The sequence below is a fragment of the Platichthys flesus genome, chromosome 16 (assembly GCF_949316205.1).
Source record: "Platichthys flesus chromosome 16, fPlaFle2.1, whole genome shotgun sequence".
Lineage (NCBI taxonomy): Eukaryota > Metazoa > Chordata > Actinopteri > Pleuronectiformes > Pleuronectidae > Platichthys > Platichthys flesus.
The window spans coordinates 10256501-10275032 of NC_084960.1; the positions used below are offsets into that span (position 1 = coordinate 10256501).

Genomic DNA, 18532 nt, shown 5'->3' on the forward strand with positions numbered 1-18532 from the left:
TATGCAGGTTTCAAAGCTGCTCTCTCAACTGAACGGAAATCCTTCAAAAATACTTGCTTGGCTTTGGCGCCACCATGTGTACAAAACAGACTAATAAACTTTACCATATTAAATCCCTCCAGAATAAAACAGATTTTCACCAGTGACCTGCTTCTTCATGAAGTTAGAGTTTAACTGGAATACCAAACATGCAACTACACAAATGAGGTATGTGCTTGTGTGTTTGTTAGTTTTTATATCCTGGTGGGGACTTGAACCTGAATGCACACGGACCCATGGGGACTCTGAAGGTTGAGGTCCCCACGTGTGTAGGGGCAGGTTTCTGAGGCTTAAGGCTTGAGTTTTAGGGTGAGTTTGAAAGTTATACTTTGGTAAGGCATGTATTATAGGTTTACATGTGTGTTTCATGCATGATATGATTCCATTTATTATGGTGCATGAACCTGGACAGGCTAGGAAACTCTCCTCTATCCAAGTCCAACTTAATATAGGATATGCAGAATATCAATACCTCACCCTCATAGCTACAGTATGTAGGTGAAGTTTATGTTAGCTTAGCATGAAGACTGGAAACTGAGCGAACACAGATCTCTCCGATGGTAAGAAAATACTTTCATGTGTTTTTGCGATACTCTTTTATCTATGCAGATAACTTTGGAAATCTGCTATTAAAGAGTGCTTCGTATTATTTAAACAGCTAAATATAATGTGTTAATGGGGGTGTTTCAGAGGTGACGTAGGGCTGACCCTTGGAAGAGCCTGGCTAGCTCTTCCCCAAAATGTCAAACTGGGTTGACTAGAGCCAAAGCTTTGGAAGCAGCAAAATGATTTGGATAAATAACTACCATATTTTTCCCTCTTTCTCTCTCCCATTCTCTCTTTGTCTCACCTCTTAACTGTTGAGCAATAATAGGTAGACTTGATGTTGGCTAATTCTTAATAATCCTAAAATATTATTATTAAAATAATAAAATTATTTTTATTAAATGTATACAATTATTAATTAAAACGATTAAGTTATCAATAAGAATAACGAAATTATTAATGAAAAACAGTACAATTATCAATTACGAATAATACAATTTGTAACTATAATATAGAAACGACGGGGCACCACCCTGGTAACAGTGACCAACAATCAAATGTAAAGATCAGTCTTATTTAGATCTAGTTCAATTAGAAATCTCAATATTTACTATTAAAGATTAGATTATGAACAGTGAAGGTTATGGAGTTCTTCAGAGTGTAGAGGTTGGAAAAATTCACGTATGCAACATTAATGAAACAAACCTTTGTGAAAGAAAAACATTTATTATGAATATAATAATAGAATAATGGTATAAAAGAATTCCCTTCCACTCCTGCAAATATTTCAAAAATAAAATGTGACATAAATTCATCAGATAAACATTAAAACTCAGGTAAGATAATTTTCTCTGTTTATTCTGCTGTGAACCACAAGGTGTATCTGTTGGACACAAATGTATTTACAACACTTTCCGAACCCGTGTCAGAGTAAAAGCACTCCAGCGTTTAAATTTGGGGGGACGACAGTGAGATGGGAGATCGACCAGTAGATCGCGATCGACGGGTTGGTGACCACTGAGGAAGCTGCCTCCTGCTCTAACATTAGAACATCTGAGACAGGGAATAAGAGAAAGGGGGAGACAAAGCACTATGTGTTTATGTAAGACGTGACTCAACTCTGCTACAATTATCAGAACCATTGAAGCAGCCCAGAATATGTCCAGTTTCCTTGTGCTTTTTTCTATGAACAGATCGTTCTTGCTTTAATTCTAATGCTGTTATATTGACCGTTTTGTGCATTTTGTCTCATTCATTTGATTCTTCATAAACACATTCTCCCCTGGATAAATATGTTTGAACTGTGTTAGATGTATATTCCAGCACTTGCCATGGCAGCGCAGACAGGCCTTTGTCAAATTTATATTTTAATTTGTTAATAAAAAAATAAAAAGGTGGATATAAACCCACTAGGCAGGTCTCTAAAGAAAGAGAGAAACCTGGAGAATAAGAGAAAAGAGCTGCAGCTGCTACATAGAGACAAGGATTATCCAAAGCTCAGCACCTGATTGGATAGGAGAACTTTTAATGTATTTAAATCAATATACAAGTGTGAAATTGTGAGAAGTTTTATCTGGTTAGAAGGAGGTGAGAGAAAACCTGACAGATCTCTGAAACTCCTGGGGAATTTCATAAAGAGTAAATATCATGCCAAGTCTGAAAGTCCTTCAAGTGAGACCCTGCTGTCCTCGTAAAACACATGAACATGAAGAGAAGACCACTACTGCCCCCTGCACTACAAAGAGATAGAGCAACCACATTATAGCATCCTGCGCTTTGAGTCTCTCTCTCTCTCTCTCTCTCTCTCTCTCTCTCTCTCTCTCTCTCTCTCTGGTGATTTACACATCAAAAAGGCAACAGATCGATGTGGGTTTTGTCTCTGATCTCAGATGGGAACAGAACATTCAGTTTGACTCGCCCGAGCAGAAGCTCAACGAACCACCGCTGTGAAACAATCCATCCCAACACACACCCTGACACCACACAGGCTCCGCACACTCACACACCTCTTCCCACCTGCAGTTGTTAAGTGATGTAAACTTCAGAGGGATTCCCCACTGTGATTTCCTTCACATGCATGAGTGAGACAGAGCAAAGGGGCTTTTATTTTGCAACACAGCAATTGAAACATTTTATAAAACAAAGAAAACAAGAGAACAGGGAAAATTACTCATGGATGCTGTTCTACAGTGTACCTGGGCTCAGCCTCTCCAGTAAGCAGGAGATGGGAATGAAGGGCTGAATAAGAATGACACACATAAACCCACAGCATCACCAGATAGATCCCACAATGGCCCCCTGAATCCACTTAAAAAAGAAAACCCAGGAGATACAGTTCAATACTAAATCGTCCACATCCTTTTTATTTAATGCTGCTGAGCATCTCGACAAGCAGCCTTCAACTGGGAGACCCGTTATTCCCATGGCATCAGAAAATCCAGGAGATCCTCCCCCCCCTGGTCAACGTCAAATCCTCGTCACTCCATGTAAGTTATAAATGAACCACTGAAATACCCACTAGTGTTTTTAAGACGCTGTGTCGCACGGACAACAAATATTCCCACACAGGTGAGTAAAACCAACATGTTTTATTGTTTTTACAAAGCTCCACAGGTTAATAAGTCTATTGTAAATTGTTTTTTTCATGTCAGTCGCTCATTTCAATTTAATTGGCATTGCTTGGGTCGTATTCAGTTCAATGAAATTGTAGTTGTATTACGCCAAATGGCAACATGCATTATCTCAAGGCACTTCAAATCTAAGATAGACACCTTTACAATTGACTAAAGTGAAAATGGTGAATGGTAGATTCAATGAGAAATCAACAGATTGGAAGTATTGTATTCATTTTAGCTCTAAAATAGTTGCATATAAAAAGCCTGCATTAAAACATCTATATTGTAATGTAACCTGTATTACAAAAACCACAAAGATAGGAATATCAAATGATTTTGCTGATCATTGAACAGCTAAAAGATTCAAAACATGTAAAATACAAATACAATTAATCAAAACTCTAAATCAATTAGCTTCATGAAAAATGTAGTGCCACAAATAAAGGGAAACAAGATGATATGTATTTATATATATATATATATATATATATATATATAATCACTGCGATCCATCAATTGATAATTTACTAAAAATATGTTCCAACTTCAGTATTAATTAGGAAAATATGAATTTAACAAAAACTAACAAATAGATTGAAACAAATATTTTTTCAGACTAGAAACTCAAAAGGTGTTTAAATTAAATCGGTAAAATGTGTTTATTTAGTATTTAGCACCTAATTAAATGTTCCAAAACAAGTTTGTAGTGTTCTGTTACTTCTATCTAGATTTCAATATATGTCTGAAGAACATTGATTAAGTCTCCATCTCCAGGGAGAAGCATCTTTGTCAAAGATGATAAGTCCCACAGGGGTGTGTGCGTGTGTGCATGAGTGTGTGTGTGGCCTGAGGTGGAGCCGACAGCAGAGGTAGATGAGAAACACCACAGAGGGAGCGCAGGGAACAAAGGTCCACATTTAACCAGAATAGGCCCCTTGATGGTTGTACAAGGAACGATCACAGCCTCTGGCTTCAACAGTCCCTCCACTGGAGGCGGCTCAGGTCCACCGCATGCGAGCACTCTCACATTTTCAAATGGGTCGTTTAAATCAGCCTGACTCAGAGCGGCTGTGAATAGTCCCAGAGCTTGGAACAGAACTTGACATTCGGAGAAAAAACTGCAAAAGATTTTTAAAAAAGATCTTTCATTCGTGGTAAGAACCAAAGACACAGACTTCAAAGCCCAGGACACCAGCAGGTTTGCCTGATGTCTGACTCCAGTCATTATTCCATCAATCCAGCCTCTATTGGATTTATTTTCCAGGTTATCATCCTTTTTCTGCTCAGAGATTAGTTTTAGGTATATCTAAATGTCAGATGCAGGCTTTTAAGAGCTCCAGGAAATCACCAAATTTCCGTTGCCCTCACAAACAGAAGTCTTGTCTATGTGCAGAAGATGAACTTTGCCATTTTAATTTGGGATGAGCTGCCCTTTATATTCTGCTGTGAAAGGGTGGAGCTTTTATCATGATTCCCTTAAGTTAGTTACATGTCTCTCAATATGCAGGGAGTCGTGGTTCCCAGAGGAGAGTCCACACACAGACACAATAACATGATAACAGCCTGAGGAGAAGCCCTGACGCTGTTTGTAACACGTCTGTTCTCTCGGGGAAATATCTCACTTTAACTAGTTCAACTCTTCCAGGAATTCACCCGATCAAAACAGTGATTATAATGAATAACAGTCTTTTTGAGATGACTGAGGCTGGATGAGATAATCAAACTTATCAGTTCACATTTTAGTATAAGTGTGAACTGGTCAAATTTAAATTTGAGCAGTTCATACTTGACTGGAGATATCATGATGAAGACACCAGAAACATATTTTGTGAGGCCACCTTGACTTTGACTACTAAATTCAATTCAGTTAATCTGTGAGTCTAAGTGAATATTTGTTTTGGGTGTTCCTGATATATCACATTCACAAGAAGCTTGACCTATGCTACCAAGATCGAATAACTTCATTTTTTAAGTGAACATTAGCACGAAATTTGAAGCATTTCCCTCAAAGTATTCTTTAGATAGCATGTTCACAAGAATGGGGATGTACAGACAGACACCAAGAAAAGCATAATGTCACCAGCTGTTGCTGGCGCAGGGGCATGATTTACTAAAACCTTTCACACTTCTTGTTGTTCTCCCATCAGAGTCCTGGTTTGCACAGTTGAAGTAACATGGAGAGCAATGTGTCCTCGTCTCTCAACGTGACCTCTGCCCCGACACACTTCCCTCAACTCAATACCACCGCTGACATCAATGCCACAGTGAAACCCTTCAGTGTGTTCGATGGGTGCGAGGGTCAGGTGGAGGGCATCCTCTTTGACCTGACCCTTCAGTGCATCAATTTCTTCATAGGGATCCCTGCCAACCTTCTTGTCCTTGCAGTCCTCATCCGCAATCGCAAAGAACCCTCCACGTCGGACATGTTCCTCGGCTGCCTGGCCTTCATGGATTTCTACTTCAGCACCATGCCCCCCCTACACTTCCTTAACCTTTACCACTGGCATAGCAAGGGGATGTGGTCCGCTCTCAAGTTCTCCTACGGTGTGAAAGACACCAGCGGCCCCTTGTTTCTGTCCTGCATCTGCCTGGATCGCTTTGTGGCCGTGCTCCTGCCGATTCAGTTTGGGCAGCTCAGGCACATCAAGTACAGGTTGAGCCTCTCGGTCCTGGTGCTCTGCCTCACCTTTGCCTATTCGGCTGCTAAGACTGTGGGAGGCCTCCCTAACTTCGAGAAGGTATTCACGGGTGAGATCCTGGCAACATTTACCTGGATGGTTATGTGTAACGTGAGCATCCTGTGGGCTCTTAAAAGATCCCGCAGTGCAGGAAAAGATGAGATGCACCCAATGAAGAGGAAAGCGTTCAAGATGGTGCTGTCCATCCTCTGTATTATTGTGTTTAACTACCTGCCCCCTGTGGCCCTGTTCCCCTTCGAAGACTACTACTCCCCTGATGTGTTCCGCTGCTACGTGCAGCCCGTGGGCTTCGCCTTCCTCAACATCAGCAGCACCATCCAGCCGCTTGTTTACCTGGGTCGTCTGGAGAAGGTCCCTTTCCTCTCTGACGCCTGCGTTAAGAAGTGTTGCTCCCGGGTCCCTGCAGCGAATAACAAGATCACACCTGAGCAAAATCTAAGTTCTTGAGATCTGTTACAATAATAAACACAGATTGTATTGATTACATTTAGCTATATTTCTATGATGACGTTTAACTGAATGTGTTTTTATTCAGGGTAGTGGTTTTATTAGAAACAAATATCCTGGAATTATGATGAAACAAGGTTTTTTTTATTTCATGTATAATACATTTGTTTGGTCTTCAAAATTATTTTCTCTTATTACAATAACTATGCAGGTTTCAAAGCTGCTCTCTCAAATGTAATGAAATCCTTCAAAAATTCTTGCTTGGCTTTGGCGCCACCATGTGTACAAAACAGACTAATAAACTGTATCATATTAATTCCCCCCAGAATAAAACACATTTTCACAAGTGACCTGCTTCTTCATGGAGTTGGAATTTAACTGGAAAACCAAACATTCAACTACAAAAATGATGTATGTGCGTGTTAATTTGTATGTCCTTGTGGGGACTTGAACCTGAATGCACACTGATCCATGGGGACTCTGAAGGTTGAGGTCCCCACATGTGTGTAGGGACAGGTTTCTGAGGGTTAAGACTTGAGTTATAGGATAAGTTTGAAAGTTATACTTTGGTAAGGCATGTATTACAGGTTTACATTTGTGTTTCATGCATGATATGATTCCAGGCTAGAAAACTATCCTCTATCCCATTCCAACTTAATATGGATTATGAAAAATATAAAAACCTCAACATCATAGCTACAGTGTAGGTGAAGTTTATGTTAGCTTAGCATGAAGACTGGAAACTGGGCAAACACAGATCTCTCCAAAGGTAAGAAAATACCCCGCACAGCATCTATAAAGCAGTTTTTCATGTTACAGGAGCGTTGACTGCACGGCAGGTTGCAAGGCTTGGTGGTTCAGGGAAGTTACATGCCCCAACCCCTTTACCCCTGCTGAACAGTGGATTTTGCACTTCTTTTTTTGTACCCTTGTATTGTAATATACATGTCTATAATTTTCCCTTTTTTTCTTTTCTTCTACCTTAACTGTCATTTTTTTTTGTCTTTTTGCGATACTCTTTTATGAATGTACATAACTTTAGAAATCTGCTATTAAAAAGTGCATAATATTATTTAAAAAACTAATTATAATGTGTTAATGAGGGCGTTTCAGAGGTGATGTAGGGCGGACCCTCGGAAGAGCCTAGCTAGCTCTTTCCCAAAATGTCAAACTGGGCTGACTAGAGCCAAAGATTTGGAAGCAGCTAAATGATTCCGATAAAGAATATTTTCCTTGTTGTCCGTGAAAGACATTACCATGACCACCAAACCATTTCATCTCTGGCCTGAGGTTGTGTTTTTTTTACACAACAAGTTATTCATTCAGTCTGTTATTGACGCAACATTGTGACAAGTACCTTCTCTGGCATTATTTTAAGTGGATGACTGCTCTGTGTGTAGAAATATGGAAGTAAAGTTTCGGTGAACGTGTGGGTAAATACACAAATGACTGTGTTGTCAGCAGGGTCCAGAAAAGACACTGTCCCTTTGTCGTAATCCAGTTGCACTTTGATTTGTTCCGGCGTTCTTGAGAGTGTCAGCTGGGTGGGAGGGGAAGTCATCGCCCTGAACCCTCCGTCCCGGAAGCACAAAGTCCAGAAGCCATTTTCCGGCCGAGCGGAGACTTCAGCGTTCCGGGGCGCGGACAGAGAGGCCACGCCCAGAAGCCAGTCCTGATTACTTCCTGTCTCCACAACCCAGTGGTGACTTCCTGAACCAAGCGGAGTCATGGCTACCACCTCAGCGCTAATGTGGAAGCGCTCCGGGTTGTCAGGGCAGCAGGCGGACTGCTTTGCGTAGTGGAGGGAAGTGAGGCTGTCAGACAGGATGAGGCAGGGGTGCGCTGTGTTTGGGTCCAAAGTCACTGGAGCTAAAACACAGGAAGTGAGCAACAACGGCTGATTATACTTCTGCTCTTTAAACGCTTTCCTACACTGAGGAAGATCGAATTAAATACACTTACTGTAATCAATGTGGTCCAGCATCTTCTCCCACACTCTGTACTGGAGGTTGCAGAGGTGATTGGTCACGTCAATCAGTAATCCAGACATGTTGTCTGAGCCGAGCACAATGCTTTCGCTTCTGTCGTAACAGCAGATAAATATTACGCTGAGAAAATGTCACAGCTATCACACATGAACGCAAGAAAGCGTGTTGTTTTTCACCTACCTGTCCTGGGTGGCTTTAAAATTCTGGAAAAAAAATTAAACAGTGTGACTTTTTGGAAACACAACAAAAAAACACTTCAGGAAAGAAGAGTGTGCCGACCTTCAACAGAACCATATCCTCTTCCTGCAGCTGCTCCTGTATGACGGAGATGGTCTCGGTGAGGGACAGCACTTCTGCGGACAGTTCCTTGATCTTATCCTTCATCCCCGTGATCTTCTCCTCTTCTTCTCGCTTCACGGCTGCTAATCTGGCCGACTCCTCCTGACAGAGCTCCTGACGCAGCTGCTCGAAATGGCTCCTGATCACTCTCTGAGTTTCTAGCGCCTGATTCTACGAGAGATTATTTCAAATGATGTCTTTTTTTTTTGTATTTATGAGACATGTGTAGGACATCTCTCGTCACAAGCTATACCTTGATGTACTTTGAGATATCCGTGGAGGTCCGCTGAATTTCTATGAGGCTGTCCACTTTCTCTTGCAAGAGTTTGAGGGTTAAAGCAAGTTCATCCTGCAGAATGAGACAGAGATAAGTCTTAGGCCTGCATTGATCACTAAAAGTTAACAGCGCGGAGCATCAGGATTATCAGGACGGACTTGTAGAGCAGCATGCTGCCTGCAGGTGTTACAGTAAACACTTCAGGTGAACCAAAACAACATTGAGTTGAGCAGTTGAACGAAACAGAGAAAACTCCACAGTTTACTTTTCTTCCCCTTACCTTGCAATCCAGCACGGCCTCTTCTATTGGCGAGCAGTCGTGGGTCTTGTGAAGTTTAGACGACTGACACACGACACAGATCGCCTGCCGGTCGACCAGACAGAACAGTTTCAACCTCTCCCCGTGCAGGGTACAGTTCGTCTCCTCGTCCAGTGCCGCGGACGCCAGGCTCCTGGCCTGTAGTAGAGCCTCGCAGACGTTCTTCAGAGCCAGGTTGGTGGGGGGATTGGACTTGGTGGCTCTTTTCCTGCACACCGGACACTCACGTAAGCATGTCTCCCAGCAGCGCTTCAGACAGATCCTGCAGAAGCTGTGGCTGCATGACAGCAGGACCGGGTCCGTGAAGATGTCGCAGCACACGGGGCACGTCAGGTCGTCCTCCGGCAGTGACATGATCGCCCCCCCCTCGTCATGTACAGTTACAGTTAATCCACGGTTCACAGCAGCAGACGCCCTTAGTGAGTCCTCTGTTCCAGCATAGCACAGAGTACCTAGTCAAAACTTGCCTCACGGGAGCCTCACAGCGCACCAACCACCTCTCTATTGTTCTTCACTAAATGCTCTTGGTTTTTCCTGTGCATGACTTCGGTGGGAGTAACTTAAATCATGTGGCAGAGAGAGACACACTGTATGTGGCGGAGCAGGGGAACAGGAAATAAAGCCCCATTGGTCAGCTTTTTTTGAGCGCTTAAAACTGGTCAGTAAATCGGAGCATGTTTCAGAATGCTATCTTGCTGGATATGAATGTGAATGTTTCAGTGTTGACGTCCGTATCAACAGCTCCGGGGCTGCACACACTGACAGACCCCTCCGGCTGTTTATCGATTCCAACAGGTTTGGCCACTGACCATTTAAACAAAGGATGTGTTTGGGTGAAAACAAAATGCTGCAGCTGATTGCTTGCATCAGTGAAGTGAGTATAAGTGTGACATTGCTGCACTGCCCTCCAGCAGTGTTCAGGTGGTTTCTGACGTCTTGTAGGTGAGGTTCCACCTGAACAGGATAAACCAGCTCGGAGCAGCCACAGATTTCGTCATAGCCTTCAACAGTACACTCTGAACTCATTTTTCAGGTCAAGAATATAATCTAGATAATTATAGGAACCACTCTCATGGACTAATGATTCACCATTGCCAGACTACAGTTTATAGTTTTACGTTAAATGACTGATCCATAGTAGAAGACACTGATTCTAAAAAGCGATTCTGCAGTTTAACTTTTTAAATTTAACAGATCATTTTAAGAGTAACACAAACCTGTCTTGTCTTGTCAGCCCATCCCTTTATGTGTTAAGTTTTTTCATTTAATTTCATTTTTTTTCAACTCGAAATTCACTCATAATCTGTAAGATTTCATTATAGTGGATTTTATGAACATGTGATAATATATTCATACGTTCATATATATATATATAATATTAAATATATATGTGAAAATATTGATACAAACTATAATTGTCAGAAAAAAATACATTTAAAAATCCTTTACTCTGATCATCACATGCTTAAAACACTTTAAATCCACAATGTTCTTGAACATTTTGATTCACTGTTCTGTAGAATATTTGTCATATAGTACACTAACTTTAAATAATAGATAGTTTAAACTTCCCTGTGTGTCCTGCGCATGAGTCCTCTTAGTGTTTTGTCAAACTACTTGTATGTCACTGTGTTTATCTTGAATATTTACTTGCATACAAAATAAGGAACCAGAGGAACATGCTTTTCTTTTTCTGGAAAAAGCTCTGTGAAAGGCAAAGTATTGAATATGTTGCAGCCAAAAATAGATGAAAGAACAAAGAGCAGATTATAGTCTCACCGTGTGGAAGCAGGTTGTTATTTTGATTGTTACACGTTTTTTTGATGGATCAAATTTTAGGTTTGTTCTTGACTCAGAGGTTAACAGTCAGTAGGGAGAGCGATGTGCAGCTTTAAGTCGTTAGGCTGGAGAATGTTTCTTGTTTGTCTGTTGGTTTATCTGTTGCTTTATTTGTCTGTCTGTAAGAGGCATGCGCAAATGAAATAGACACAAGACCTGGTGGACGGATGCAATTTGTGTCAAGAAAGAACTCATTCAATTTTGGTGACGATCGGGTGATAGATAAATAGATAGATGGGGTGTTTTCAACAGTTTCCTTGATGTCTCAATGAATAATTCGTGCATCTTGATAAAGAAGAAAAACCTGATATGTTTAGGGGACTCATATTTATGAGTGTGTGCCATTTGTGTGCAATTTGATGCAGATCCAAATAAATATCTGGATCTAGTAAATTTAAACGTGATTCCACAGGGGAACTGAAGGGGAGGAATGGGCTCTACTGAGTTCTATTCACCTCACGGCAATAGAGTTTTTGTTTTGAATCCTGGTTTGGATTTGGCCTTTATGTGGGGGTGTTCTCTCCAGCTTTCTCCCACAGTTCAAAGACATGCAGGACAGGATAATTGGACACTCTAAATTGAATGCAGGTATGAGTCTTATGTCTTATGTGGGCCCTGCGATATGTTCAGCGTGTACCCCACCTCGCACCCCTACTACAAAACTAATAATATACAAGGTCAAGCACATGTGTGGTCTTATCTGGCTGCAAATCCTGGTTATTTTATCATTTTCTCTTGCATTAAAATGAAGGAGGTGGAGTGGGTCGTCCACTAATTTGGAGGGTCTGCGGTGAGATCAGAGCCTCCCTCATTCCATGTGCCGAGGTGTCCTTGGGCAAGATACCGAACAACATGGAGACCTCTTGGCTCCAAAACAACCCTGATAAGAACCGTCAGCACAGAAGCCCTCTTCAAACTCAAGTTGATTCATTCTGCTCGTGTCTGTTCTTGTCCTTTCAATCCGTGGCTGAAGTAACGTGATGACCTCATTGTGCACTACAATGTGCAACGCTGTCAAAACTGCACAACACTGACCTCGATGGTTAAGGTGCGCAGCTACAGTGGCCCCCCTTTTTGCTGTGCGCGTACGTACGTGCACGAGAGCTCGCGTGCGTGGGTTCACTCAGTCCGTGAGAACAATGGGAGTCTCGCTGATCGACCGGTGCGCGTCCCCGCGTCCTCCTCGCCATTACTACGGCTCCTGGTTCCTCCCTCTCTCCTCCGGTCTGTGGTTGCCATGGCGATGACGTCAAGCTGCGCCCAGTAGACGCTTCTGGAGGCGGAGCTAAAGAACCGGCGTGGCAGCTGCAGCTCGTAGAGGCACTTCCGGTGGCCACAGAAACGGCCACTGGTTTGTCAAGGCAGATACAGATATAGTTATATATATCTATGGATACAGCGATATCATATAAGTTATATTCGGTTCCACTTTCTGTCAACGCATGTTCTTTATTTAAATACGGCGGGATTCCCAAATAAATATTTTCTCTACCAAATATCCGTATATATTGTTTTTTATCTGAAAATATTACTTTCAACTAATTTAAATTAAGATTTAATAACAATTTAATGGGTCAATACCATGTTAATTATTACATTTTTGTATACTGACTATTTATAACATGTGCCTGGGCCACGCTTGAGACTCCGTGAACCTAAATGTGGAGCTTCTCTTGATTCATTTAGAGTCCAAACCCCCGAGAGCTAACCAACTAGCTTATTAACTTTCATGAACCAGTATATATACTGGTTTATGAAAGTTAATTAGTTTATATATATATTTATTCAATGAGATATATATATATATCTCTCATTGAATAAATCACAGACAGCTGAAGTTGCTCTCAGACAGAGGCAGCTGCCTGTTCATATCAGTGGCAGTCTCTCGTGACAGCGGAAGTGCCTCTACGAGCTACTCCTGCCACGATTTGAGCTCGCCCCTTTACTACAAAACCGAGCGCAGGGGCAATCGTCCCTTGGATCTTGACTCTCTCTCACGTCTCCTACTCGAAGACTCCTCGACTCTACATCTCCAAGATGCGGGAAATCGTGCACCTACAAGCCGGTCAGTGCGGGAACCAGATCGGAGCAAAGGTATGTGTCTGAGTCTTCTCTTCCTCTGCTTTGTTTCTTTTTTATTTAGTATTCTGCAGAGCCATCCATGCAGACACGCCTCTAATCCACCCCCCTGGAAATCTCAAAAGAGAAGAACAGCTCGGTGTCTTTGTTGTATTAAATCTTCATACTTTTAAAACTTATTAAAAAAAAAAAAAATATATATATATATATATATATACATATATTTTTATACATATATACAATTACTTATTTGCTCAACAATTTTCTTTGCAGGGCTCAAAACCCCCGAAATATATGCTTTGCACTGATTTGTGCAATAGATACAACTTATCCATGAAAGAGATGCAAAATATTTGAATTTGATCATTGCATATAAAATTGGTTTTTGATTCGTCTCCCTTTTTGTCAAGTGCTTCAGACGATTATGTAAGGAGCGGCTTTAGTAGTAATGCCACCTCACTGTCACACTAATGGAACAGCCGCCCCTCCCCCGCCACATGTATGACCTATTAGCTCCCTATTATTCTCTTCAAGCCAGTTTCTGCTCATTTCTCCTGTTTGAAATACATCGACTACTGTTGTATTTTAACACTATCACCATTATTTAGTGTTTTTGAGCTCGTTAAATACAGTGTTTTCTAATAGCATCAAAGCACCGGCTGCTGATCAGATTTACTGCCATCTGCTTGATTACGCCGGAGACACTTTGCATTTCAGACTAAGGCACTGCCCTTGTGACCTGCGTTCAGCTGTGCATGTTTAAATATAGTTGCTAGCTCAGGGGTTGTGTTGTGTGTTTTTGTGTATTTTCAACATATTCAATTATTTGTATCAACCCGGGTCTGAGTGAACACCGGCCTCACCCTCTGCCCCTGCCACGCCTATTTTTCTCTCTCAGTTCTGGGAGGTGATCAGTGACGAGCACGGCATTGATCCCACCGGCTCCTACCATGGAGACAGCGATCTGCAGCTCGACAGGATCAGCGTCTATTACAATGAGGCCTCAGGTAGGATTCAAGTATAAAACGCACACAGGGAAATGAGCTCATCTCATGCCGTCTCTCATCTCCCACTGCACTCTATGATTGAATACACGTCTGTGGTTTTTATTGAATGCACCGTGCTGGATGAGAATGACACAGTTGATCCATTTCAGGAGGAAAGTACGTGCCCCGAGCCGTCCTTGTGGACCTGGAGCCTGGTACCATGGATTCAGTCCGGTCCGGTCCCTTCGGGCAAATCTTCAGGCCTGACAACTTTGTCTTTGGTGAGCTGTGGGAATTTAGCTATGATGACTTTTTGGTTGCCGGTGATTCATACATCAGCTCAATAAATTGCAATACTCTTTGTCTGTAGGCCAGAGTGGAGCTGGGAACAACTGGGCCAAGGGCCACTACACCGAGGGAGCCGAGCTGGTGGATTCCGTCATGGAAGTGGTGAGGAAAGAGGCCGAGGGCTGCGATTGCCTGCAGGGCTTCCAGCTCACTCACTCCCTGGGTGGCGGCACCGGCTCTGGCATGGGCACCCTGCTCATCAGCAAAATCCGTGAAGAGTACCCCGACCGTATCATGAACACCTTCAGCGTGGTGCCCTCTCCTAAGGTGTCCGACACTGTGGTGGAGCCCTACAACGCCACCCTCTCCGTCCACCAGCTGGTGGAGAACACTGACGAGACCTACTGCATTGACAATGAAGCTCTCTATGACATCTGCTTCCGCACGCTGAAACTCACCACCCCCACCTATGGAGATCTCAACCATTTGGTGTCGGCCACCATGAGCGGAGTGACCACCTGCCTGCGTTTCCCCGGTCAGCTCAACGCCGATCTCCGTAAACTGGCCGTCAACATGGTGCCCTTCCCCCGCCTCCACTTCTTCATGCCAGGCTTCGCCCCCCTCACCAGCAGGGGCAGCCAGCAGTACCGCGCCCTGTCCGTGCCTGAGCTCACCCAGCAGATGTTCGACGCCAAGAACATGATGGCCGCCTGCGACCCGCGCCACGGCCGCTACCTCACCGTAGCTGCAGTGTTCAGGGGCCGCATGTCCATGAAGGAGGTGGACGAGCAGATGTTGAATGTGCAGAACAAGAACAGCAGCTACTTTGTCGAATGGATCCCGAACAATGTGAAGACCGCCGTCTGTGACATCCCGCCCCGCGGCCTCAAAATGGCGGCCACTTTCATCGGCAACAGCACAGCCATCCAGGAGCTGTTCAAGCGCATCTCCGAGCAGTTCACCGCCATGTTCCGTCGTAAGGCTTTCCTCCACTGGTACACCGGCGAGGGTATGGACGAGATGGAGTTCACCGAGGCTGAGAGCAACATGAACGACCTGGTGTCAGAGTACCAGCAGTACCAGGACGCCACCACTGAGGAGGGCGAGTTCGAGGAAGACGGGGAGGAGGAGGTCGCCTAGAACCTCCCGCCCACCCAGCTACCAACATCACTTCACCACACCCCTATCCCCAAACCCCGCCCCTCTCATCCCTCTCCATCCAGCCGCACTGAAAAACAGACACCATCTAGATCGCTGCCGCTCCAGTATTAGACATTAATGCTACTATTCAATAATTAGATTTATATGTTTTTGTTTGTTGAATTATTTACATCCTAACATCTGTCCTGTCATTGCCTTGATAAATTCAGCGGCAGGGAAATTTTTACTGTGAAGCCTTGAATAAAACCTGATGAAAAGGCCAAATTTATTGCATCTGAGATTTTTATTGTTTTATCTGATAAGTGATCTGACTGTGCCTGTTCTGACAAATTGGGACGTCGGAAGAGCTTCTCAGGTGCCTGGAATGGGGAAGACTCGCATTGAACCACCGACCCTCCAAATTAGTGGACGACCCACTCTACCTCCTGAGCCACATCCACAATATGAATATATATTTTAAATTAAATGCAGAGCAATCGTTAACCTGGGTGACGTTTGGAAACAGCCAATGAAAGGGATAGTGAGCATGTGGCAAGCCAATGCTGCTAAAAATCTAAGTGAGTCAAACCATTTTTTGGGGAGGTTAATAGTCTCAGAGTATGGAGGACCATACATGACATAAGTAAAAATAAATAAATAAATAAATGTATAAATAAATACAGAAATAAATAAATAAATGAATAAATAAAAATGGAAATAAATAAATAAATACAGAAATAAATAAATAAATATGTTAATACCAAAAGAAATGTCAAAAGAAATGTCTTAAATATATTTTAACATTTATTTTTTCCCTGATACATTTCCTTTGCATTTGCAGTGTCCTTATGCTAATGAGAAAGGCGGGCCTAGCCGCAGTCTCATGCAGGATTGGTCACAGGAGTGTAATGATCCAGCCCTACTACTTCTGCCTTTCAATGCTGGTGTCCAGTAGCTGTTTGGGACGTTGAGCCAGTTCACACTTAAAATGAACTAGTTCAAGTTCAGAGGGTTAGTTAAGGTTATTTTTTATTGGGATGATTTAGCTGTCAGTAGTCCTGACTGTGAGCGACACGTCTCGTGTTGTAATGAGCACAAGGAGCGAGCCGAGAGGAGGAGGAAACAGAAACTCCAGCTCGGTACAAACCACCTGCCGCCTCTGCTCTGAACATGAAGCCGCTGATCTCTGAGCAGATGTGACCAGAGAAGCTCTGTGTTTTCACTGTTTCCACTGTTCCAGAGTCACTAACTGCCTGCTTCACGGTGAAGAGCTCAATCTCAGTCACTGCCCGTGTCTCTGAGCGAGTGTGTGGCGGAGCGCAGGGGCTTTGTGTGTGTAGCTCAGTTGACCAATCCTGCTCGAGACTGAGGTTAGGCCCGCCTTTCTCATTAGCATAAGGACACTGAAATGTGGAAATAAATAAATGTGGAAATAAATAAAAGTTGCAATAAAAGTGGAAATAAATAAATAAAGGGGGAAATAAGTTTAAGACATTGATTTATTTAATTCTGCATTTATTTCCATATTTATTTATTTATTTCCACATTTATTCCAACTTTTATTTTTCGATTTCAGTGTCCTTATGCTAATGAGAAAGGCGGGCCTAACCTCAGTCTCCAGCAGGATTGGTCAACTGAGCTACACACACACAGCCCCTGCGCTCCGCCACACACTCGCTCAGAGACACGGGCAGTGACTGAGATTGAGCTCTTCACCGTGAAGCAGGCAGTTAGTGACTCTGGAACAGTGGAAACAGTGGAAACACAGAGCTTCTCTGGTCACATCTGCTCAGAGATCAGCGGCTTCATGTTCAGAGCAGAGGCGGCAGGTGGTTTGTACCGAGCTGGAGTTTCTGTTTCCTCCTCCTCTCGGCTCGCTCCTTGTGCTCAGTACAACACGAGACGTGACGCTCACAGTCAGGACTACTGACAGCTAAATCATCCCAATAAAAAATAACCTTAACTAACCCTCTGAACTTGAACTAGTTCATTTTAAGTGTGAACTGGCTCAACGTCCCAAACAGCTACTGGACACCAGCATTGAAAGGCAGAAGTAGTAGGGCTGGATCATTACACTCCTGTGACCAATCCTGCATGAGACTGCGGCTAGGCCCGCCTTTCTCATTAGCATAAGGACACTGCAAATGCAAAGGAAATGTATCAGGGAAAAAATAAATGTTAAAATATATTTAAGACATTTCTTTTGACATTTCTTTTGGTATTAACATATTCATTTATTTATTTCTGTATTTATTTATTTATTTCCATTTTTATTTATTCATTTATTTATTTATTTCTGTATTTATTTATACATTTATTTATTTATTTATTTTTACTTATGTCATGTATGGTCCTCCATATCAGAGGGCATATATACAAAATATTATATTGAAAGTGTACAACGCAGCTCCTAATTTGAATCGCATGGTAATTGAAAACTGTAGTATTAAGTATTAAAGCAACATATCTTGTCCTTACGGTGGCTGAGAGAGCTCAACACACTGCAAATTGAGAAAACAACTTCATCTATTTAACTCATGTAAATACTGTACAGTGCAACAGTAACACTACATGGATAAGAAACTCAGGGAACAATTGCTGAGTAAGAAATTATCTTCAGTTGTTTTCATAAAGAGAGATTCTTTTGCAAAGAGAGTCTGGTTTCTTGTTCCTGTTTAAATAAGTTCTACCTGTTCTCTGCTCTTTATCAGCTGAATTGTAGATAAGCCGGTTTTATCAGAAGGAGTTACACTGAACGTTTTCTTCAGGAATCCTTGTCTGTAAATAGTGTCCACTAAAACCGCAGTCAGTATGGGGCATAAAAAAAAACACTTAAATCTTAGTTCTGAAATTTTGGAACCGATTTCAGCCGATCCTTTTGGTACTTTATCTTAATGAATAACAGGGCATAATGACAATGATATTCACATC

At 42.5% G+C, this 18532-nt stretch overlaps 3 protein-coding genes across 3 annotated transcripts; 2 read left to right on the forward strand and 1 right to left on the reverse strand.

The window, feature by feature from the left end:
• The first annotated feature begins 5146 nt into the window (after positions 1 to 5146).
• Positions 5147 to 6346, forward strand: LOC133970969 (G-protein coupled receptor 183-like). Its single transcript, XM_062408133.1, has one exon. It carries the CDS (start codon positions 5375 to 5377, stop codon positions 6344 to 6346), a length of 972 nt encoding a protein of 323 aa, XP_062264117.1. The 5' UTR covers positions 5147 to 5374.
• A 122-nt stretch (positions 6347 to 6468) lies between these two features.
• On the reverse strand, positions 6469 to 9623 carry LOC133970555 (nuclear factor 7, brain). Its single transcript, XM_062407429.1, has 6 exons — positions 9231 to 9623; positions 8927 to 9022; positions 8614 to 8844; positions 8515 to 8537; positions 8309 to 8427; positions 6469 to 8215 (listed from the first exon to the last, which is right to left on the reverse strand). The coding sequence occupies exons 1-6, from the start codon at positions 9621 to 9623 to the stop codon at positions 7677 to 7679; spliced, it is 1401 nt and encodes a 466-aa protein (XP_062263413.1). The 3' UTR covers positions 6469 to 7676.
• A 3368-nt stretch (positions 9624 to 12991) lies between these two features.
• On the forward strand, positions 12992 to 15886 carry tubb4bl (tubulin, beta 4B class IVb-like). The gene is made up of 4 exons (XM_062408700.1): positions 12992 to 13202; positions 14086 to 14194; positions 14344 to 14454; positions 14544 to 15886. The coding sequence occupies exons 1-4, from the start codon at positions 13146 to 13148 to the stop codon at positions 15599 to 15601; spliced, it is 1335 nt and encodes a 444-aa protein (XP_062264684.1). The 5' UTR covers positions 12992 to 13145; the 3' UTR covers positions 15602 to 15886.
• The last annotated feature ends 2646 nt before the right edge of the window (positions 15887 to 18532 follow it).